Genomic DNA, 25,757 nt, shown 5'->3' with positions numbered 1-25,757 from the left:
TTTGGGGAGTGGGTCAGTGGATGAAGGACCCCTCTCCATCTGTAGCTCTCCCTTTCAAATAAATCCCCCCCTAAAAAAGTGGTAATTGAGTGAAAGTGTTGCTCTGCTTTTAAACAATTTAATGATTCCTACTTCATCTATGTTTCTTATATTTGAAAGACAGTCTTTGCTTACAACTGTACAAAAAGAAAGGTTTTAAGAATACATAGTTAAAACCCCCAAGAAATCAACTTTATAATCTGAGTAAAATCCGACTAATTTTCTATTTACTGCTTCAACTTTCCTGTGTTTTGACTTGTTAAGCTGGGAAACATGAGTTTTGGGAAGACAAATTACTCTGTATTTTCTATTTTCACTAACAACTAATGAAATTTTAGTATTTCTTTCAATAAGAATACTGACATCCAAGCACAGTGGCATTAAAAATTGTTGACTGTGTCATCAAAGGAAATCATATATCTGTCACGGTTATGATAGATAGAGATATCTTAAATTATTACTTCTCATCTCTTCAAAATGACGGTTAACTACAAATATACTTGTGGGGTTTTTTTTTTAGGAAGCAGGTAGTTTCTTAAGAATCTAATATTTAAAAATTGATTTAATACAAAACAATGAAATTTAAATTTCTTGTAATGCCCCAGTAAAATGAAGTTTCCCTAGTTCTTTTCTTCTTGGTGTTAGCGAATCTGGATGTATAATTCAGGAATATTATTAGCCATGTTAAATGGGAGCAGTTTAGACTAAGCTACTTAACTACAGTTTGCAGAGATTCTGTTTTCTCTGCACAGAGCTTATAGAGACTTTTCTTAAACTTAGAAAATAAGCAACTTTAAAAGCAAAATAGAAATGTCACTTTTATTTTTTATTAAGAATTTAAATATATTACATTTGTGAAGATATCAGGTAACTGAATACTCAATTTTTTTCAAATATTTTGATTATAATATGACTCCATATTTTTTCACAAATTACATTCCTTTGTCAATATATTTAATGCATTGTATCATTACTGGATAATAAAATCTCTGCTGTTCTTTTAGAAAATTTGGTGATTCACTGAATGGTAGAGATATTAGTCAATTAGTCATTTTTTTTAGATCTTCAGAGAAAAGAGGCATTTTTTTAAACTGTAAGTGACAGATACATCCTAGTAGTTTGTAATAACAGTTCAGTAATAATATAAAACAGTACTAGTTCCCGATTTTACCCTTTCCTTTAGAGGACTGCCTACATTTTGGCACATTTACTTGCCTGTAAGGTATATATGTGTCCCAGTGTTAACAATTAAGAAATTATTCTGTTTACATCAAGTTCCTGTTTTCTAGCATCAAGATCCAAATTTACATGATATTAATAGATATTTATGTGGACTCAGTAGCTGTATTTTCCTGAAGTTCCTGTGTCCCTAACCCTTGAGGTGGTCTCTGCTTGTAGGGGTCTTTGGGAGGTTACAGCGTTCCCTCTGAGAGAATAGATTTCTTTGTTTCTCTCTCTCTCTCTCTCTCTCTCTCTCTCTCTCTCTCACCCTCCCTCCTTCCCTCCCTCTCTCCTTCCCTCCCTCCCTTCATCCCTCACTCCTTCTCGCCAGCCTCCCTCCCTCCCCTTTTCTTTTTTCCCTCTCCTTTCCTTTTTCCCCTTCCCTCTCTTATGTGAGAAAAAAAGGACTCGTCCTCACATCCCAAAGGGGGCCTTCAACAGATTCCAAAGGCATCCTGTTACTGAACTACCCAGACATCCAAATGGTAAGAAATAAGTTTCTATTGTTTAAGCAACCCAATGTTTGATGTTTCTTAAAGGAACCCAAACTAAGATATGTTAGAGAGATGTCTGCTCAGTTGTAGGTGTGTTTAACACTTAAGGTGGGTAGATCTGGAAATTGAAAAGGATGTCTATAAAATACGATATTCTAGAAAACTGCACAGTGTCTTTTGTACGCTTTCCTACCTTTCTGCTCTTTGCTGGAAACTCAGAACTGAAAAGAAATAATTGTAACCTAGGTTATCAAGTACAGTTTCTCAGAACACACTTAATATTATATCAGTGCAACTTATAAAAAATCCACAGCTTTGGTGAAGCAAAGTATATTTGAAAATATAAGGTGCAAGAAACATGGATTACTGTGTGTTTAGAGAGGCTAAGGAATATATACAATTATTCCATGTCATGAATTTTGTTAAACAGTAGGTATTTTTCCACCAGGATACTTCCTGTATTGTATTTCCTGCAGCTGAATCAACAAGCCTATCTTCTCATGCATATTAGAATTCTGTTTCACATTTTCTTCTTCTTAAGTGGAAAAACTCTGAGGACTTCTCTTCTTTCTGAGTAGAGATGACTATAGGTAAAATACATGCCTAATGTAGAGAAAGAAAGGGCAAAATTAAGTAAAGTTGATTGACCATTTTTTTTTCTGGAAAACAACTGATAAGAGACAGAGGGAGGAATGCTCAAAAAGTACCCATGTTTTATGAAACAGGAAATAAAGCAAACTCTGTTAATACCTTTTTTATAATGCAAAGATCCCCTCCCCCCTTTTGGGTAGTTCTCTCTCTTCTAAAGTTTCACATTTGTCATATCTCTATATATGGATTTTGTGAGACATGTTACATAGTATAGATAATCATTGTTTTGTTGGCTTGTGAAGATTAGATAAAATGGCCATCTTTCCATTTGATTATTGTTTATACCCCTTGCTATATTGTTGCTGAACTGGGATGCTTTGATTTGTAGATCTCTTTATTTAATGACTAATGTTAACTGATATATTTTATCAAAACAGAACAAAGGAAAGATGGAAGGAAAGAAGAGAAGGACAGAAAGAGAAAAGAGGTAGAGACAAATGGAAAAGATGGAATATTATATTTTTAGAATTTTATCTATGAAAGATTTTGAATCTCTTCTCTTTGTATTAATATGCCATTATCATGGAAGAAAAAGTATAAGAAAAACAATAAATATTTTCAAATCTAAAATGAACAATTAGGGCTAAGGAAGCTAGAAGTTAAAAATGAGAATCTCTTTCTCAATATTTTAGAAAATAATTGGGCTAACTGATTTTTTTTCAAATAAAGTTTTGTTCCATAGGTTTTTCGTGAGTCTTTAGCATTTACTCCCATTCACTAGAAAGTATTAGCAAAGAAAAAAAAAAACAGGAAACAAAATAAATGTAAATGGAAAAATCAGAAACAGTGCTATTTACTTTGGACATCTGGTTTTGTTAGTAGATACCTGTGTCCATGGTTAAATGTTTAGGTTTGGTAATAAAGCAGTTTTATTTTCTGCTGATAAAAGTGTTCTTGTTCTTACAGTGATATATCTGATCTCTTGATGTCCTACAAAATGCGTGCAACTTCCAGAAACTTTACTAACAAGAATAACTTCATTGTGTCAGGCTTCCTCCTTGATTTGTGTTATCAAATAGCCTATTAAGGGAGACACAGCACAAATCACAAAGCCCAAGAATGAAAAAATAAATCAAATAAGCTACTTACCTATAAAAAGCATCATGAGATATATTTTTAGCACATATGGGAAGTAGATGGATAAATCAAAGGGCAGCTTGGTGGAATAAGTACCAAATGATTCAAAGTAAGGCAGTGACTGATATATAGCAAATGCTGTACAAACAAAACAAAAAGAAACAAAAACAGCATTACAAAGGTTCCCTTCCTTAATTTGTTACAGGGTTAAGGACTTCATCTCTACACTTGAAAGATACTTTGAACTTGTACAGATTTTGGTAATGGCTGGATGCTGAATTATTTTGCTAACACTACAGTATGATATAGATTAGAATTAAGTTGGGGAGGCTGTTACAGCTGTTTAACCTGTTGAATTCTTGTCCATGATAAACTTTTTCATGCCTACATAAAAAAGTTTACAGTGTTTCTTGAAATGGAAACTCAACATATATCTGTTCCCTTAGCCACAAATCGGGATGAAATATAAACTTGAGAAATACTGCATGTGTTTGCTTGTCAGAGTTTCGCAATACACATTAGCATGGTGGAGATGCTGAGTTCAGCAGTAATGAAATGGATTTCACCCAACATTTTGTCAACTTAACCAGCCCTGAAATATCTTCTTCCTCCTCAGTGCCCAGTAATAATTACAGACCCTGAGGAATTCTGTGAGAAATGGTGGCCTGATTATTATGAGGGAAGAAACTGATGTCAGATAAGAGAGGTGAGGGTTTTATGAAATTGTAGCCTATGTATAGATTTTTTATAACATTTCATGGAATGAAATGATAGGGTTATATAAGATGTTATCTAAAGGCAAGTTAGGTGAATTATAATTTCTATAATTTCATGTAAATCTAAAATTAAATAGTTAAAGTTTTCAAAAAGAGAGAAATGAAAGAAAAGTCATTAGCTCACAGGATTTGTTTAGAGCCAGACAGTGTGAAGATTTGAACATTATCAATACAAGACCTGAAGTTGACACCAAACATGCCATTTACATTGCACCTAAGTATGTAGCATTTTCTTTGTCAATATAATTAATCATTTTATTTATGTCTACTTAGTTGTTCTACCTTTAGCTGGGGAACATAGTTATTAAGGCACATAAGATTATTCATCAAAAGTTAAACATGTTTCTTCATAGTATATTTCAGACTTTTGACTTTGAAATACATCATTCAGAATTAATCATTATCAACTTTTTGTCATATATGCTTCTACTTTTTTTTCTGCACTTTATACAATCACAAGAAAATTTCATGTGTGTAATAAAAGTTGTATGGCAACTATGTAAGGACATGGTTTTCCCAGAAAGGAGGTTTAAAATGATTGAATAACAAAATTGGAAAAGCTTTCAAACATTTATTCTCGCTTTATTTATAGGAAGAGATTGTTCATACTTCTACTTCACCCCTTTTTGCATTCTTTTAAGATTCAGTTTAATAAAATTTTAACTAAAACTCATGATTATATATGATGCGATATAATATGTGATGGGATATAATATATGATATTCTGACATATGTTTTCAAGTTAATATATCCTTTGTCTTACTTATTATTTTATAGTACGATATTTAAAATTTACTGTTAGCCATTTTGGTTTATACATTATTAACCATAGTAATCTTGCTCTAAAATATACCTCAAAAATATATTGCACCTTGCAGTCTTTCCTCAATACCAGCTGCTTATTTATTTGTTATAGTATTTTCATATTAGATAACAAATAACTACATTTAATAAATATTTAAATATATAATGGATCTCAAAGAATGGGCAATCTTTTTGTGCATATATGCACAGTTTTTAATGCTGTTCTCTATTTTCTCTCAGTAGTCTATTCCAGACTTTAAAAATTGCTCATTTTGAAAAAAAAAATTAAAAAATCTAATATGATTTTCTGAAAAAATCCTTGTCTTTCGCCATCCGTAGACAGAAAACATGTTTTGTTTTACTTGCCTTTAAATACTTTATGATTATTGCTAACGTCACCATTTCATGTTTAATCTGTTTCCTTATGTTTTCCTTTCATGACTAGCATTTTTTGAAGCATTATTTTATGTCTTAGTTCTCAGAAGTTTTAAGCTTTCAGAACTCTCTACCAATTTGTCAAATCCATTACAAAAGAAAGAATATAGTCCCTAAATACTCTCAAGCTCTTTAATAATTTTTTATTTAAAATTTTACACTTACATTTATTCTAGGTGATTGTGCAGGTCTGTGCGCAAGAGAGGAAGCAAGTAAAAACAGACCCTCCAGTACTCTCACAGTATTTAGTGTCTAATTAGAGGAACGAACCTTAATCGAAGAATCATACAAATGTCCTATTACAACTGAGATTGGACCTCTAAAAAGATATTCATGATGCTGTGGGAAGGGTAATTAACTGAAGTCAGGAACAGCTTCCTTTGGAAAGTGATGATTAACCTCAAGATCCAATGAATTAGCTGCTGGCAGAGGGCAGGATGAATAGCGACGAACAGTGGGAAGGATAGCAGGCTACCAGAGGGAACTGCTTCTATGCATTAACAGTAAAACCTGATAGGATCTTTTAAACATTAAACTTTTTGTTGGAAGTTTCAAAACTCATCCGGGGAGTCAGTGAGGTTAAGGGTTTGAACTCAGCTGTCCTCATTTCTCATATAATAGTTTTTTCTGAAGAACAGTTTTCCAATCTAGCTATGCTTCTTAATGCCTTTCATCTTTGCATCAAGTGAAATGTGTCAGGAAAGATAAACTGTGCAAGCTCAGCCCCGGTAAAAATGGTAATCAAATTATCAACAAATTAATCCCCAAATGTAATCATCAAAATTAGATAGCTTTTGTCAGTTAAGCCATACAGCTTGTCTTACCTTCAGCAAGAACACACAGGGGATAAATTGGCATCCATAGTGTTTGGCTGAGCCATGTCAAGACAGTATATGACATTCCTATGACAGATAACATGCTGTAAGTATACCTAAAAGGAGACAGGAAATTCATCAGTTTCTTTCTACAGATGTCTGAAAAATAACAGAAAAAAATATGCCTTACAGAATATATAGACACAAAGGTAAAACTGGAAGATGTACTGGTCACATACTTTATCTCATAAAATGTAGGCAACAAAGAGCTTAAAAAAAAGAGAAGCGCCATTTTAGCAGCTTCCATGATGAAGGGGATCATGAATAACTGTGGAACAGAGCAGAGGAAGCATGTTACTCTTAGCCCTCAAGAAATTACAGGAGTCCTTGTAGTAACTTTAATTTCATTCAAAAGCCCATTTTATGCAGCCAACAGATTTTTTAAAGATTTACTTATTTTTATTGGAAGTCAGATATACAGAGAGAAGAGACAGAGAGGAAGATCTTTCTTCCATTGATTCATTCTCCAAGTGGCCCCAACAGCCAGACCTACACCAATTCGAAGCCAAGAGCCAGGTCCCAAGGCTTCGGGCCATCCCCGACTGCTTTCCCAGGCCACAAGCAGGGAGCTGGATGGGTAGTGGAGCTGTCAGGATTAGAACTGGCGCCCATATGGGATCCTGGTGCATTCAAGGTGAGGACTTTAGCCACTAGGCTACTGTGCCAGGCATGCCAACAGGTATTTTAAGACAGGCTTATTTGTACATATCTCAGGAATGAATTTTAAAAACTAAAATGTGACTTCCAAATCCTTATTAATCATTCTCCTGTATCTGTGGTTGTGTCATTTTCTGAGTCCAACTAAAAAAATAGCTTTGAAGGCTGGCTTAGGAACAGTAGTCAGCTTCAAATAGCTTTCTGTTTCTTTGAATGGTGGTTCTTTGTTTTCATGTCATATCTAAGAATTCATTGCACAATCTAAGTCATAAAGATTTAGCCCCATATTGCCTTCTAAGGGCTTTATACCTTTGTATGTTTAGTTCTTCCAAGTAAGCTAAGGGGCAACTTAATTCTTTTCCATGTGGCTATCCAGTTGTGCCAGCAGCATTTATTGAAAACAAACAAAAATTATCTTTTTCCATCGAGTGAGAATTACACTCTTGATAAATTAATTGGTGAAAAATGTAAGAGTTTATCTCCAGAATATCAGTTCTGTTCCATGATTGATCCTTATGCCAGTCCTATACTCATGACTGTTGTTGTTTTATAGTAAGTTTTCAAATTGGGAAAGGAAGTTGAGTCCTATTTCAACTATGTTCCTCTTCAAAATTGTTTTAGTTCTTCTGAGTTCCTTGACTTTCTATTAGAGCTTTGGGATAAATGTCCCATTATTTATTTTAAAAATCTATCTGGAATTGTAAATGGGGATTTCACTGACTACAGACCAATTTGAGAATATTGGAATCTTAATAGAATGGGAGCTCGTGTAGTGGCATAGCAAAAAAGCCATCACCTAAAATGCTGACATCCTAGGTAAGTGCCAGTTCAAGTCCTGGCTGTTCCACTTCCAACCTAGCTCCATGTTAATGACCGGGGAAATGTAGCATAAGAGGGCTTCAATACTTGGGACCCTGTCACCTATGTTGGAGACCCAGATGAAGTTCCTCTCTCCTGGCTTATTATTGTGGCCATATGGGAAGTGAAAAATCTCTATTTCTCCCCTTCTGCAACTCTGATTTTCAAAATAAATGAACAAAAATTTTAAAAAGTGAATATTATGTCTTCAGTCTACATAGGATATAGCTTATGATTTATTTAGATCTTAATGTTTTAAACACTGTAATGCAGTGTTCAGCATACAAATTCTGTTGATTTGTTGATTTTATTCCTAACTACTTTCTTTTGATTTTTATGTTATAAACTGGATTTTATTTATTTCATTTTTAGCAAAGGTCAGGGAGTGGAAATAAAACTAGTATGCTGATGTATTGTACAACTGCATTAAACTTATTCTAGTATTTGTAGTTGATTCCTTATTATTTTAATGATCTTATTTTCATAAAATCATGTCACCTGCCAGTGTACATAGTTTTACTTTTTTATTTTTAATTTATCATGATGCAATACTTCTTTTCAATCTGATGCCTCATATTTCTTTTTATTTCCTTGGCTAGAATTTTCAGTATTAGGTTGAATATAACTATTCTGAGTAAGAGTGGATATCATTGTCTTGTTTTGATCTTAGAGAGAAATCACAATTTTTCTTTTTTAGCCATCATGTTAGCTATGGGTTTTTCATTTTTTCATTCATGATTCTTGTTAAGTCTTTATATGGTAGGTTGGGAAAATGACTACCTTAACAGAAGAAAAGGATAGGTATCCTGGAATTTCAGTCCTGAGTATAACAGAAACAAAAACATGCATATGTAAGAACTTGTACATGGGCTTTCATAATAATATTCCCCGTGGTCAAACAATGGAAAGGACTCAAATGTCCATACAGAATAAATGGAGGTGTTGGAAATGTTATATCAACACAATAGCATATTATTTGGCCACAAAATGCAATGCATTGTTGATTTATGCTACTCTGTGTAAACCTTAAAAACATTATGTTGAGTAATAGAAGCAGTCACAAATAGGCCACATACTGGATGATACTGATAATTTTGAGTGGTTGCCAGGGTGGAGGAAAAAGAGAGGAGACTGGTTTCTTTTGATGAGTGATGAAATGTTCATAAATTCGGGAAAGCAATTGCATGTCTCTTTGACTATACCTACAGCCGTGAGTTTTATATTTTAAGGGTAAATTTTATGGCACAAAAGTAATAACTCAATAAATCTGATTTTTAAAACGTTAAATTGATTTGCCCAAGATCAACTGGCAAGTAAATAGCGGAGATGGGTTTCCTCCTGTGAGCTTCTGCCATTGCATCCAAAAGTCTGCCCATAAAATCACACTCCCACTTTCAGTACAGAAGTCATTTTGTTTTCTAATGGACCTATTGAGCACATCTATTACTGGATCAATACTAGTAGTGAAGAATACCCAGCAACAATATACACACACCTACACTCCTACATATCTGAGGCTCCACAGTCTCATAAATGCAAAGTCCCAGGGGCTACAGATGTCTACAACATGTGCCATAAGTGTATACAACCATTTAAAACATTAAAAAATGACTCTTGAATACTAAGGAATATAGAATCATTTTAATTCAGCAAAATATTTTATTGTATTTCATCTTGGGACTCATTATTTAGATTATTTTAACCCAAGTTACTGACAATATAATTCATATGGCATGGATATAATCTCAACTCAGACAGAAAAATAAGACTATATGACCTATTCACATCCATGTCATTTCAAGTAGAAGGGACAGTTCTCATTTGTGAAAGATTAATTAGAGCAATGGTTGCTGGGGCCTCTGCTTAAGGACTTAAGAACTGTACAGAAAACTAGACGTAGAACTGCATTTTTCCTCAGCAAGTGAAGTCCTACATTTGTCATGTTATTGAATGCACAGAAATCAATTTTGTAAATTCTGAAAGATCTAAGAAAAGTTTGGATTTGCTTATTGAAGTCACATATGCTAGAGCACTTGTAAGGAAGGAGCAAACAGCTGTGAGGTTTATTACAGCTGGATGATTAACTCGCCCTTCTGGTGGAAACCTCAATGTACTGATTTGCTCTTGTAGCACCACCATAGGTTTTCATTACTGTTGATATGCCCACTATGAAAAGCACTAAAACTATATTTTCATATCAAGATAAAATCATTTGAAAAGGGGTTATGTTTTGCTCTCATACAGAGTAAGAAAATATAAGCAACTATTACTGGCTCCCCTTTGGAGAGCAATGTTTTAAAAGATTATTTTGCCTTCTTACCTAACCATATCCAAAAGGTTCCAAAAGATAAATAAAACACACACCACATACTTCTCTTGGACTTCTTCTTGACTGGTGATCACCACAAAAAGAATGATGATTCTCTCTGTGAGCTGAGAAAGAACAGAAAAGTCAAGAATTAGGATCATCTGTTAGGCTTTGTGGGTTATTTTCTAATTTTGAAAACCAGAGCTCTTTGTCAAAGAAATACGGCCTGGCTGGCAGAATGTATGCGAAACTGTTAAGGATGACTGTTTCTGAGGGATTAGGCTTGTGGGAGAATTTCATTTCCTCCTCTATTTTTTTCTATTTTCCAAATTATATATAATGAGTGAGAAGATAGCACATGTTTTATCTGATTCAGGATATTTCCCTTTATCCTGCCACATGCACACATGTTTCTATTCTCTTGGGCAAACCTTTATTGAGTATTCACTACATATTTGATGCTGTAATGAAAATATGGTTCTTGTTCCAGAGGGAGTAACAGTGAAGGAAAAATGTGAAACAATTAACTTTTGCACCATGTGTGCTATCCATAGAGGCAAAGGTTTGAGAGGGAAATACTTTCTGCCCAGAGAAATAAGACAGGGAGATTCCTCAAGGCATTCGACATTTCTCTTGGATCTTGAAAATCAGGTAGACTGGATATGAGAAGAGACATTGTGGTAACGGCAGCAGAATGCCAGAATTAGATGCTTGAGAATGCGGAGGACTTGGTAGGTGATAACAACCAAATGCAGGAATAGAGAACAGGGCACAGTAAAGGGAAAAAATAGGAAATGAACCTGAATATGGACTTCAGGCTGGGTTACTTTGCCTGGATTTTGAACGGCAGGCAAAGACATTTCAATTTCATCTAATATAGATGTCATGGGAGCTTTTTTGGATGAGTAGAGGGCAGAGGGAGAAAGTAATCCTAAAGTTTATGCATTGGTAGAGAATGGAAAGAATTCAGTTCATTCTTGTAACATGCACACATGCGTAAACACATACACACACACATGCAAGGGTATTTCAAGCAGTTTGTTGACAAATGAAATTAAAAGATGGGTTTATTTTGGCACAAAAAATTTGAAACCCATGCAAAATTTGTTATATCTTTTCAGTGAAATTGTTGTTGTCCCTTCATATATTGTAAGTCAGGAAATATTTACAAATCATTTAGAACTCACATATTTTTTATTTAGCTCCAATTACTAGCTTCAAAAAAAAAAGACATTACTCTTTTCCAACCTAAGTATTGTGTTTGCTTTTGCTGTAGTAAAACATGCTGCACATTCTGTATTTTTAGGTATGTTTAACAGAACATGTTACTTTGTTCTCAGGAAAAAAAAATACAACTGGTATTACGTAAGCATACTAGTAGGAAATAGAGCTATTTTAAAAATAGTTCTCTTTACTTTTTTTTTTAGCTTCTAAAACATTGATTTTATCATGATACACAAGAGAAGAAGAAAATTACTATTCCTCATAAATTACAGAAAAATCAAACCTCAAACTCTTGCCTCCATGTACTTAACTCTAAAGAATATTTTTCTCATTGGAGTTCTCTCTACTTTTAAAGTGGATCAAGGAAAAAGACTGGGATGACCTACAAATTAGAGTCAACAGTCATTGTTTCTAGAAAATCGTCTTGGGTAGAGAAATCCAAGATTTGTCAAGAGTGGGTCCCGTGAGCAGAAACCTACATCTGAATACTATTCAGCATATTTGTGATTACACTAGTGAGTCACAACGGTCTTTGTGTGGCTAAGGGAAATTAGATATGATTCAAACCTTACTCAATCTATGAAATTTACCTAAACAGCTGTTTTTTTCTGTAGTCAGTCTATGATATAACCTGTTTCAAACCTTACTCAATCTATTGAAATTTACCTAAACAGCTATTTTTTTCTATAGTCAGTCTTTATGATATAACCTGTTTCCTTAATTATTTTTACATAATGAATTACAGGTCTTTAAAACATTTGTTCATTTTTATTTTAAAGGTGGAGATAGAAAAAGAGCAAAGAATGCACCTCCATTTACTGGTTTACTTTCCAAACTGCCGTTGCTCTTAGGGATGGGGCCAGGCCAAGACTTAGAACCAGACTCAATCTGGGTCTCTCGTATAGGTTGAGGGACTCAGGTATGTGAGCTATCATCTGCTGCATCCCAAGTTCAGTAGCAGCAATCCAGGAAGGAATAGAAGTGGGATTAAAACCAGGCACTAAGATATGGGTGCAGACATCCTACGCACTGGCTTAATCTGCAGTGCTCCTTGTGTACCCCATACATGATGCATTATATTGAACTGTAGTATAAGCACCAAGTGACCCAACCTTGCTGGCATGACACTGGTGGCCTGGTAGCGTCTGGATACAAGATCTTACCAGCAAACAAGTGTTTAGGCATCTCATATCTGATCAGTGCCTGGTAATTCGAGAAACCTTCTAGTATTTACTTAGAAAGAAAAAAAATTAACAGATTTGTGCTCATGAAGCATGCAGGCAAAATAGCTTTCTGATTACATTACTAGCTAAAAGTAAGATGCTTCCTGATAAACTGATCCACAGGATCCCCTCCAGATAGGACTTTCTGAAGAATTTGAAAACTAGAAAAGTTAACTGACTTGCCCAAGCCAGTGGCAGACCTGAATACCTATCCCAAGTCTCCTGGCTTCCAGAGTTGTAAGTAATCCAAGTCAGGATGCCCCTAACTGATGACAGCTTAGGAGGAAAATCTAAAAGAGAAAGAGGAGCTGCCTGATGAAATTCATTCTACTGAAAATCATCACTTGTTAGTGGCAAAATCCCACTTGCACTGAAATCAGTGACCAACATGTTAGGAAACTAAACCACCACATACATGCAGACAACACCTGATAGCTTGACACAAAGTAATATAAAAGTAATACGTGTTCAATAGAAAGCATCCTTTGAATTTTGCTTTTTCTCCTCTCAGGTACACTGGCTGCATGTCACACGGTGCCTTCCTGAAATGCCGGGCAACGCCAAGTTAGCCTCGTGTACTCATGAGGACTGACAATCAATATTCTCCCGTGTATTGTATCATTAACCTACCATGTTTGATAGGTTAGGTGTATTCAATGTCTGTTATTTAAGATATTTTCTTGGAATGAATATTACCCCAATTTCTATATTTTCAAGAAAATTATTGTAATGATGTTTATTCTTTTTCTAAAAAAATATTTATTTTTATTTGAAAGAGATTTTACAGAGACAGAAATATTTCCCATCTACTGGTTCACTCCCAAAATGCCCACCAGAGCTGAGCTGATTCAAATCTGGGAGCCAGGATCTTCTGGGTCTCCCACATGGGCACAGGGTCCCAAGGCTTTGGGTCATCCTCCACTGGTGTCCCAGGCCACAGGTAGGGAGTTGGATGGGAAGTGGAGTAGCTGAGACACAAATTGGCACCTTGTGTGATGCTGGCACTTGCAGGCAGAGGATTAGCCAGATATGCCACTGTGTGGGCCCCTACTTAAGATATTTTCCATTGCAGTGGGCTTGTTGGGAGGTAACACTACTGTAAACTAAAGTGAGTACATCTGCACACCCATGTACAAATGTGAAAACAGCTTCACATACAATGCCAATTGAGTTAATTAGTATTATCTGAGGCTTACTTAATTCTAACTTGACTACTGGCAGTGGAGGAATCTAGGTGGAGATACTCATAAGTTGATGAAAACCAATATTTGTTTCTTTGGTTACTTTATGGTTACACACATACCATTTCATTTTGTTTCCTTGATTTGAATCACTCAGACCTTCTCATCTTTGTTACTATCAATAGGGTCCTCAAGTACCTAACGTCCAGATTCTATGCTAGTCTTTAAAACAGCTCCTCAGAAATTAAACACTGAGGATCAGGGCTGTGATGTAGTGGATTGGGGAACCACCTGTAATGCCAGCATCCCATGTGGACTCAAATTCCACTCTGGCTTCTCTGCTTTAGACTCATCTCCCTGCTGCTGCACCTAAGAAAACAGCCAGGGATGGCCTAAGTGCTTGGTCCTCTATACCCACAAAGGAAGAAGCTTTGAGCCCCTGGCTCTGGCCTGGCACCACCCTGGCTGTTGTGGCCACTTGGGGAGTGAACCAGAGGATGGGCAATCTATTTGTCTCCCTTTCTCTTGGTAGCTCTGCCTTTTAAATAAACACATAAAAATATTAAAGTTTAAAACAAGAGCTTCTTTAAATTTATACAATTCCAAAGTAATTGTGAAGAAAAAAATTTCAAGACAGTTTTCTTTTAAAAAATATATATAATATATATATATATATATATATATATATATTTAATCTGAATGTCAGAATTACAGAGAGAGAGATTTCATCTGCTGATTCACTCCCCAAAAATGACCACAACAGCCAGAGATAGTCCAGTCTGGAGCTGAGAACCAGGAACTTCTACGGGGTCTCCCACAAGGGTGAGGGACCCAAAAACTTTTAGGCTATTTTCTACTGCCTTTCCAGGTCATTACTCAAAATAGAGCTACACATGGAGCAGCCAGGACTTGAACTGGTACCCATATGGGATGCTAACACCTTAGGCAAAAGATTAGTTTGATAAACCATTGTACTAGCCCTGATGATTATTTTCTTTAATATTAAAACTGACAGGTTATTTAGAGGTTTATATTTAGAAAATTTTGCACTTGGTCACTTTTATCATATCCTGTGACAATGTTACTAATTATTACTTGTCTTCCAATGTTTAGTATAACTCAAAGAAACAGAATAAATAGTATGCTAATAATCCTATAGCTCAGGCCAAATTAAATATGGTAATAACATGGTCTACTCAAAACTACGGTAACTAAATATATAAAAGTCCTTTGCATTTTCTGTGTTCTACTTGGGAATCCTAAACTCCAGACTAAAGAATGGCTGAAAGCAAGGTATTATTTTGGAAATATAGGTAGTACCTTTTGAAAAGGGGAAATAATACTTTAACTAGGAAGAATTGCTAGAATTGTTTAAATTATTTATGTGTTTATTTGGAAGAGTTATGAAGGGCAGTGGTGCAGACAAAGAACGAGACAGAGTTTTTGTCAGCTGGTATGTTCCCCAGATGGCTGACATGGCTGGGGTAGGGCCAGGATAAAACCACAGGAACTTCATCTGAGTCTCCCACATGAGCGGGCCATCTTCTGTTGCTCTTCCAATGGCATTAGCAGAGACCTGGATCAGAAGTAGAGTATCTGGGACTCAAACTGGAGTCCAGATGGGATACTGGTGTTGCTGGTACCAGCCCTAATGCCAACCCCAAACTCTAGAAGCTTAAAAGTAAATTAGCTTTAGCCTCAAGAGCTACATTTTACCAAAACAAAAAATGAAACCATTTACATACTGTGAACTTCTTTGAGTTTTTCAGAAACATACACCATCCATTGGAGGCAAGTGTTGTGGCATAGCAAATAAGGCTGCTGCCTGAAATACCAGTATCCCATATCTTGCCAGTTCACATCCTAACTGTTCCACTTCCAATACAACTCCCTACTAATGGCCAGGAAAAAGCAGTAAAAGATAACTCAGCTATTTAGGCTCCTGCCACCCACAAGGCTCCTGGCTTTGGCCTGGCCAAGCTCTGCCCATTGTGACCATGTGGCAAGTAAACCAGCACTTGGAATTATCACCCTATGTCTTCCCTCTGTCTATGCAACCTTGACTTTCAAAATAAATAAACAAAACCTTAAACATAACTTGTTTTCTTCTGTAACACAAAATCATTTACATAGTTCTACCTCTTTGAATTTATTCATCATTCAATAAACACTTATTGAATAGATTGTTCTTGGTATCAAAGGAAATAATTATATGCCCTATGGTTACTTACATTCTCACTGGTGAAATGAACCCTAAACAAACATATTTGTAATGTTCAGGAGCCAAATAACCTAAATTTTAGCCAGAACATTCACAAGCTAGATGACCTAGAACCATTAACCTTTGTGTTAGGACTTATACTGGAGACAACTAGTTATTTATTATTACATGCTAATTTTTATAGGCAATATAAATAGGCTAGAGTATAAAGGTCAAATTAATGTATGTAAAGAATTTAGAAATGCGGCACATAAAGCCCTAAATAAATCTATCATTTATCTATCTATCTATCATTTTAAAGGCAATCCATTGTTTTAAAGAAAATAAATATATAAATATAATTTAATGTAATGGTTCATATATTGAGAGAAAAATTTATTTCCAAGTAATAAAATCAGGGAACAAAGCATGTTAGTTTCAGCACCTATAAAATTACACTTGAACTGTGGCATATTATATTGAAGAATTCCATCATGCATTAAATGCAAAACTGAGAAGAAAATTTAAATCATACAAAGAAAAAGCATATATAATCAATACCAGGAGACTTTAAAATGTGGAGAATAGCAAGTTAGACGATTGTTAGCACAGTTTTATCACTGACAATATAAGCCTAGTCCCAACTCAAAACGGAACAGAAAAACCTATGTGATATGGAAATCCAGCAAATTATTTATTTAATCTAGCAATGAAGAAAACACCTGCTTAACAGCTAAACAGAAATTATACTTGAACCCTGGCTATTTTTTTTATAAGATAAATTACATCATCCTTTGGGAATTCCTCACCTTTCTTCTCTTAATAGTTCGTGACTGTAACATCTTTGCAGTGACTTGCCAAGCACATGCCTGCTTGCCAGCATCAGAAATAGGATGTGATTTGGGGAAGTATACAAATAATTCATGCAAATTGGGATCATAAATGGAATGTATGTAAAAACAAAAATTCTAGAGATTATAGGGGCTAGTGTTTTGGCACATCATGTTATGCTATTGCTTGCAATGCCAGCATCCTATATCAGCACTGGTTTGAGTCCTGGCTATTCCGCTTCTAATTCAGCTCTCTGCTAATGTGCCTGGGAAAGCAGCAGATGACTGGAGTACTCATTCTCCTCCTGCCTGCCGTGTGGAAGACCCAAATGGAATTCTAAGCTCTGTGCTTTAGTCTGGGCCAGAATTGGCTTTTGTGGCCATTTGAGGAGTGAGCCAGAAGATAGAAGGTCTATTTCAATCTCTGTCTCACAAAAATAAATAAATATATCTCTTTAAATCTAGAAAAAATAGAATATTATAATTCCTAGGATTTTTACTTATAGATTCTATTAAATGAAAAAATGGATGATATTTATGCATATGTAGTAGTACTGGTTATGATACAAAGGGATATGAAAATGAACCACTTTTATTCAATTATAAGAAATGTAGGGTCTGGCAGCGTGTTCTAGTACCTAAAGTCCTCACCTAGAACGTGCCAGGATTCCATATAGGCACCAGTTCTAATCCCGGCATTCCCACTTCCTATCCAGCTCCCTGCTTGTGGCCTGGGAAAGCAGTCAAGGAGGGCCAAAACCTTGGGATCCTGCACCCATGTGGGAGACCTGGAGGAGGTTCCTGGCTCCTGGCTTCAGATCAGCACAGCACCGGCTGTTGCGGTCACTTGGGGAGTGAATCATCAGACAGAAGATCTTCCTCTCTGTCTCTCCTCACTATATATATATGCCACTATATATATATATATATATATATATATGCCATTCCAATAAAAATAAAACCTTTACAAAAGAAAGAAATGTATTTGCATTTAAAACATTCCCCAACAGGTGAAAAAGTATAGTGCTTTGAGAGTTTTCTACAAGGGATTTCAGTTCTATGTAATTATAAAAAAGTTAGTTGCTGGCTATTTTCCCCTCTCTCTTAGGCATTTTTCTTCTCCATCTTACATCTGTTTCAATACAAACATGTTTCTCAGGCGTATGAGTGAGCAGAGCCTGAACAAAGCCCTTCAAAAGCACTGCTTCAGTGTTATTCAGCATTATTCAGTTCAGTAGTATTGCTTCTTTCACTTCCCGATTTCAAAGGCACTATATTACCTTATACAGTTTTAATTGGCATGTAATTATTTCCAAAAGTACAAGTCTATAAATAGGTATATTATGGTTTTGTCCCCTTCCCATACATGCATGAAACATGTCAAGTGATTATTACATGAGGGGTCATCAAAAGTTTATGGAAAAATGTATATTATAAATTATCTATGCAAATTAAATATTTTCATGGCAAAAAAAAACTTCTCTTTTAATTCCATTTTACCATGAACTTCTTGGAGCTGCCTCATGATTAATGCAGTTTTCCTTTAGCAATTGTATATAATTTTGGAAATGCAAAATAGCCTTTTCCCTAAAGTCAAAATAAAGATGTTTGCAAGACATTTAAAAATACACACAACAAAACACAGGAAAGAAACTACCTTATACACAATCAACCACTACTTGATATATCTGTTGTAACTGCTCAACTAGATTCATTGCTGACTGCCAGTTGGAAATATTGTCTTTAAAAAAATATTCAGTTATTTGAAAGGCAGAGTGACAGAGGGGACAGCGAGACATAATGAGGTCCTCTGGGTACTGGTTCATTTTCCTAAAGGCTACAAAGGCTAGAGCTGAGCCAGCCTCCTGCCAGGACCGAGAGCTCAAACTGGATCTGCCAAGTGGGTGGCAGGGGCTCAAGCACTTGGGCCATCTTCGTTGTTTTTCAGATGCATCAGCAGGGAACTGGTTTGCAAGCAGAACATGCAAGGTTTAAATCACTGCTCACCTATGGGATGCTGCTGTCATAGTGGCAGCTTAACCCATGACACAAAACATCAGCTCCACAATTATTTTTGCTGTTTGTTTCAAGACCAGTTCCCCAAGTCAGACTTCAGTGTACCTTAGCAATCTTTTGAATGCAGGGTCAAAATAACTTTATGATAGTAAGGACATGCTTTTTGGCTTACGGTTGCCAATTTTTCTGTATACAGTCAGCTCTAATTACCATATACATGACTTAACTACACTCTTAAATATAGTATCTTCATTAAAAAGGGGAAATGAGAACTTAAGAATGATTACACAAGTTGAGACTTTCAGTTCATTATTTTAATGCAGCACTCAGTCATAATGAGGGAATTGTCTGCAGAACTATAATAGAGGAGGAGACGATGAAACATTAGAAATCACAATTTTTGAAGCTTTGTCTAATGTCATTTCTATTCTGAAAATCATGGATATTACAAGTGAATAAAAAATAGTTGACAGGGCCCAGCACGGTAGTCTAGCAGCTAAAGTCCTCGCTTTGAACATACCAGGATCCCATATGGCCACTGGTTCTAATCCCGGCAGCCCCGTTTCCCAACCCAGCTCCCTGCTTGTGGTTTGGGAAAGCAGTCCAGGATGGCCCAAAGCCTTGGGATCCTGCATCTGCATGGGAGACCCAGAAGAAGATCCTGGCTCCTGGCTTCAGATCGGCACAGCACTGGCCGTTGTGGTCACTAGGGGAGTGAATCAGCAGGCAGAAAATCTTTCTCTCTGTCTCTCCTCCTCTCTTGTATATCTAACTTTGTGGTAAAAATAAAATCTTTAAAAAAAGAAGATGACAGAAAATAATCTCAAAGATATTAAAGAAGGAAAAGCACTGTGGTATGACGAGTAAACCTGCTGCTTACTACGCTAGCATCCCATGAGGGCACAGCTACTGTCCCAGCTGTCCATTTCCAGCCGAACCTCCTGCCTGTGACCTGGAAAAAGCGGAATAAAATGGTTCAGATTCTTGGGCCTCTGCATCCACATGGGAGACCTGACGAATCTATTGATCGGACCTGTGGAGGCCAGCTGGGAAAGGAATCAACAGATTGGAAGATTTCTCTCTTGGTTTTTCTTCCTCCCTCTGTAACTCTGATTTTCAAGTAAATAAATAATCAATCTCTTAAAAAAAAAAAGGAGAAATTATACTATGAATTAATACATATCAGCCCTAGATGAGAATTGCAATTGTCTTCCTTAATGTGATCCCTGACATGTGAGCCCTCCAGGGACTAAAGACTTCAAAATCATTTGAGATCTATTAAAAGAAGACTCTGCCAATTTGACTTTGAATTTTAAAAATCAGTGAATATTTACAATTATTTTAAATTACCAACCCAGGAGTTGGTTCTTTGATTACAGTGACCATACACACATTCCTATAAACCGTTAGAGTTTTAATGATAGTGATGAAAATCACACTAAATTATTTTGGAATTTGCAGAACTCTAAGAAACCAAATGTCTAGTGTTTACATAGCTTATTTTATTAACTAACTCCAGATAATAAAAGCATATGTCCCATGCCTATTTCTTTGGCACATCTAAGTACTCATTTACTTTTTAAAAAATTCTTTATTTTTCATGATATAATTCCTTAGGCTCAGGGAATTCTCTTTCTACTACTCTGCCACATCCCCTCTCTGTAACTGTTTTTCCCTATATTGCCAGTTTAGTCCCTTAACTACAGTTGTAAGTCCATCATTCTGCTATTTAAGTGTGTCCTGACATTGCATGTATGGACAACGGCATAAAATCCAGCATTCCATTGTCAAAGTATATTTAACAGTTTCATTGGGAATCTCTCTTATTCAGAAGTGGAGATGCATACTGCAATGTCTCTACTTCATGGTATCTTTGCCTCCATTATACCGTTCCTCTAGATAAATACAGGCATATTCATGCTTACCTATTTACCCACTTGCTTTCCTTTCTTATGAAACAACCTTGTACTATAATGCATGTTGGTTGTTTCAAAGTATAGCCGACCTGTCGACTAAGTCATCAACACCAATAAATAAGGTTCCCAGATGGTGTGCTGCCTTTGCAGATGTCTGTGCCCTCTTCTCTTACTCTCAAAGGCAATTTGTTTACAGGAATTCCATCCAAATCACAGGTGGTTAACTGAGCACTATATTATTACTTTATTACATTCTATTGTTCTAGTTTTTATTTTATATTTCAGCATATAAGATGTCTATTTGAATGCATACTATTTGCTTTTATTTCATAAGTATAATTTAAGAATATCCCATATATATGTAGTGCTAAGTCTTTATTAGATTCCTTAGGATTATATTACTCTTTATATCTTATATACTTCCAGAGTATTTAAATAAATTTTAATGAAGGGATGTATGCTCTTACTTTAGTCGGTAAAATGTAAGGTATACAGCTGCATTCAAAGTTCTTTGTTAGGTTCTGGCAATGCAATAAGATTATGATATTTTAATAGTTTTATAATGCAAATGTACTGTTTAGTCACTTGGAAGTTTTTCACTTTTATTTTGAAGATAGCTAAAATTACACAGACACTGTTCTCCATTCCTTCCGATTTTAAGCACATGCCATGGTCATCCTGCCTTTCTCTCTCCTTCCTTGAGGAAAACACCACATTTTAATTTTTCTTACCTTAGAACAGCACTGACTTTTAAAATCTGAATTTCCAATCCTCTTTCAATCTTCCTTTGGAAAGAACCTGCTATCTAGAGCTAAAAAGCATGTTACAGGGAAAAAATAATAGCTGTTGTTACCGGGTATCATATTCCTAACTAAAATGCCAACTATTTTTTTTTTCCATTCATGGTTTCAGTTACCCTATTATAGGGTACATGCTGTTACCACATTATATAAGAAAATGAAGTTTAGGATTAAATGAGTTGCTTAAAATCACACAAACTAGTAAGAGCTGAAACTGATCTAAGTCTGTGTGATCCAAAATCAACACTTACACATAATGCTGGCTAAGCAGAAGTGATCTCCCCCCTCCACTTGTACTTAGTAAAACTGATGGCATGAATGGCTGGGATGTATTCTCTAGATGTGGAAATATAGATTCTATGGTTACATTGTTTTTTAAAAAAAAACCTTTGTTAAGTACCGTGTGTCCTTTCCCCTACAACAGCCAGTGCTTATGGTTGCTAAGATCCCATAGTGATAACCAGAAGAGCAAGCATCAAATCCAAATGGCTCCAGCTCTGTGCCTCGCCATCATTTAACAGTCCCCCGGCAGTGACACAGTTTGTGTGGATACTGCTCTCAAATCTCCTCTCAGAACAGATTCAGTACAACACCGCACAGATCAATAACACATTGCCTTGAATGCTTCTAGCTGGCTATTAGAACTGTGCAGTGTTTCAGAGTAAGGTAGTCCTTGCATGGGATTAATTCTCCTTATCAGGATTTTTTAACTGCTGCAGAATTAAGAGAAGTTATAAACAGGACAACGTTAAGTGTGAAACAGTCTATAATGATGATGATGTTGCATTTTATACCCACCTGCAAAAACCTTGGGAAAAGAAGGCTTGATTCAATGCCAACATATATATGCAGTAACTCCAGGAGAGAAATGGATTGGCAAAGTTGCATCACAAGTCCAATAGCATAAAAAGTGTCAACCATTGAGTCTGTGTCCAACAAATTAAAAATACAAATATGATTAGTGAAATCTAGATCATGACCTACATCATACAGAACTTTGAAATAAAATGAGACTATTCATTTTTCCTTAAACATCTGAAAAGGTTCTAATAAACCACAAATAATTAAGAACATGATTCAGCCAGTGACAGCACTATATATCATATTTCAAACAAAATTGAGAAAGAAAGCTTCATAGCCAAAGATACAGTATTTATAACCCATGTTTAAAATGATAAAACAGTCCCCACATTAGTCTCCAAGTAGAATCTAGACTGCCTCAAGGTGGAGTTAAGCTTGTTAAGGAAGCTGTACTCGTAGCTTTTCCATTTACAAGACAAAAAAAAAATGATGAGAGAAAATGAGATGTGAGAAAAATTCTTTCTGCTTGTTTTTAGCTGAAGCCAGCAGTTGCTCAAATTGTCAAGTCACTCAAAAGTTGTAAACTATGATGACACATACCCATGTGGGTTTGTAGCATGGAGGGAATGTTATTTCGACAATCATTTAGTGATTCATTTTTAAGATGTTAAAATGATATTTTAAAAAGGGTCTTTACTTTTCAGGAACTTTGAGTAAGCTTATGATTTAGCTAAATCCCATATTAGTGATTAGTCATCAATAAAGTGTGTCATTTACACATTGCTTCGGAAGGAGACCAAATGGAGGCCTCAGAAATGTAACTGTCATTCACTAGTAGTCTCCAGTTACCACGGACCTAGGGAGTAAAGACAATGGTTGATTCTGATTAATTTGTGATTTTCTGCATGAAATATGAAATGGAGATTTTCCTCAAAGCATGCCAAGTCTTCTAAGGCTTGGTACAAACCAGAAAAGAACAGTGAAATGGCATCACCCCCATGCCATGCCCGTTTTCAGGGTGGCCCACCTGCTCAAGTGGAAGCCAAGTCCCTCTGTTACTCCACTTACCCCTTCTCCAAGAAGCTTTCAGCGGTCAAAATAAGCAAGAGGCACAGTTACTGAACACTATAAACTTCAGAGAAGTAAAGGATATTGGGTAGGCTTTAGAATTTTAAAATTAATACAGTCAAGACTGGGCGATAATAACAATTAAAAGTCAAAAACTTGTAAAGTTTTACCTTTTCCAAATGAAAAAAATCTGACTGTCATATTTGTAAATATCCATGAGTGGCCACAGAACTGGATTAAGTAGTAGATGAAAAGATATGCACTCTTCCTGTACCTATAATTACAGCAAAAAATCATTAAACACTTTTTAATGATCATCTTCTCATTACTGCATATATTTTTAATGTGCTGACCAACCTCAACAAGCAAAAGAAAATGGTTCCATATCAGAGTCTTTCCTGTGGTGATATCAAACACATCAGATTTCTTTAAAATTAATTGTTTAAAAGGTAAAGAAACAGAGCTTCCATCCACTGCTTCTGGCCCCAAATGTAATAGCCAGGCCTGAGCCAGAATGAATGAAACCAGAAGCCCAGAACTCAATCCAAGTCTCCCATACCGAAAGCAGGGACCTAACTACTGGGGCTACCACATTGTGCACCCCCAGGGCGGTTTAGCAGAAAGCTTAAATGGCAGGCGGAGCTGGAACTTGAACCCAGGCACCGCACTATGGGTGAGGGCACCGGTGGCTGCAGACACCAGTTGCTACACATCATTTTCTGAAGATACCCATAATGCACACTGGCTTCTAAAGTAAGGATGCAGGGTCTTAAAGATCACAGATTATGGAAAAAAAATGCATAGATCTTTTAAAAAATTGGCACCCAAATCAATTGAATTCCATTTGCCCATGAACTTTCTTCAGCCTTATATATTGAGCTCTCTTCAAGCCAAAATAGTTACTTTTCAAAAACTTTTACCTTTTGTTAAAGTGCTAGTCTCGCTGCTCACCAGGAGATAAAACCGGAGAAAATACATTCAATGATTTCTTTTGGGGGGAAAAGGGGGTGCAGTAGGGTTGGTGAGGGCAGTATGTTTATTAAGTTTAGATGCTGAGAGATTACTGGTTTATGTTGAAGAGTAGAGAGAAGGGTAGTGAGGGTAGCAACATCAAACGGTTGATTCAGCAATTGGACACACCTGACTTTTGAATGCCTTACTGACTGGGGTGAGTTTCAGCCCTTGCAAGAGACTCACTACATTTTGCAAGTGCGACCTTCCCCATTAGACATGCAGAGAAAGCAGCTGAGTAGCTCAGGCCAAAAAGGGAAGTGTAGCTGACTGATAAACATGTTGTGGGTTCCTGGAAGGATAGCTAAGGGAAGACCTACAGATAACAGAATACGAAGAAGCTGGACAGACTATTGTTTGAAGTGACTTCCCTGGAAGTGTGGAAGGGTGTGGGAGTGCTCTGCGGGTGGACATGAGGTTCTCTTCTAGTTAGAGATGGGAAACAGCCTGTGAGAAACAGGGCAAAGGAGCTGGCCCAGCAGATGCCAAGCAGCTAGAAAATCCTATGTGAGCACCCCACAGATGATGCCAACTGCTGAAGCGGTGGGGGAAGATGAAATCCTACAGGGGCACCGTCCAGGCCTGTCCTTCAAATATTTACATTCCCAGGCCCCATTCCTGTACCACTGAATCTGTTTTCTTGGAAACTACATGTGTGTGTCATAGGTGTTCCCAAAGTAGGCAAGTCCATAACGTGAGCCTGCAATACGGTGTCTGAAAAAGTCAACCACAGACTCGGAGAAAACAGACCCAAAGCGTGCCCTTCGTTCTTTCCCATTTCCTCATTTGTGAAACGGGAGAAATAGCAGGGACCTTCTTCCTGGGCGATCTAGAGTTAGTCAATACCCCAGCAGAGCTCCCGGGGGTGAAGGATGCGGGGCGCAGGGCTGGATGGCGCAGGGCTGGGTGGCGCCGAGCCGTGGGTCCCCGCCGCCAGGGGCAGCCCCCGCCTGCGCAGCCTCTCCTCCCGGCCCCCTGCCCGCCAGCCTCGGCCGAGCGCCCTACCTGGGCTGCAGCCAGGCGGGCAGCGCCATGGGCTCGGTGCGCCGTCGCCGCCAGGGCCTCCAGCGCCGTCCGGGAAGGAGCCGGGGCGGGGCGCCAGGCGGCCGGGGCGCGGAAGGGCGGGGCCTCGCCACACGCTGCGGGTTTTCACACACACACACACACACACACACACACACACACACAAACAAGGTCGAGCTCTGGGCAAGCGAGGCAGAAGTTCCTTACATTCCAGCAGAGAAGGAACTGACTCACCGGGCCAGCCGCCTACAGGCCCCTGCTTACCAAGC

General features: G+C 36.9%; 1 protein-coding gene across 4 annotated transcripts; it reads right to left on the bottom strand.

Annotated features, from left to right (window-relative positions):
* Positions 1 to 1,734: 1,734 nt before the first annotated feature.
* HACD4 (3-hydroxyacyl-CoA dehydratase 4) lies at positions 1,735 to 25,575 on the bottom strand. 4 transcript variants are annotated; one of them, XM_041004635.1, is made up of 7 exons: positions 25,471 to 25,575; positions 23,625 to 23,728; positions 22,384 to 22,511; positions 10,208 to 10,320; positions 6,322 to 6,428; positions 3,495 to 3,620; positions 1,735 to 2,357 (listed from the first exon to the last, which is right to left on the bottom strand). In XM_041004635.1, the coding sequence occupies exons 1-7, from the start codon at positions 25,497 to 25,499 to the stop codon at positions 2,275 to 2,277; spliced, it is 690 nt and encodes a 229-aa protein (XP_040860569.1). In that variant the 5' UTR covers positions 25,500 to 25,575; the 3' UTR covers positions 1,735 to 2,274. The 4 variants fall into 4 exon arrangements, with proteins under 4 accessions (XP_040860569.1, XP_040860570.1, XP_040860572.1 ...); XM_041004636.1 differs by having other exon boundaries at positions 10,259 to 10,320; XM_041004638.1 differs by lacking the exon at positions 23,625 to 23,728 and having other exon boundaries at positions 25,471 to 25,558.
* Between the last annotated feature and the right edge of the window lie 182 nt (positions 25,576 to 25,757).

This window comes from Ochotona curzoniae, unplaced genomic scaffold (assembly GCF_017591425.1).
Source record: "Ochotona curzoniae isolate NIBS_2020 unplaced genomic scaffold, NIBS_Ocur_1.0 scaffold_3208, whole genome shotgun sequence".
In the NCBI taxonomy this organism is placed as follows: Eukaryota; Metazoa; Chordata; class Mammalia; order Lagomorpha; family Ochotonidae; genus Ochotona; species Ochotona curzoniae.
This window is presented reverse-complemented; position numbering and strand designations above follow the sequence as displayed.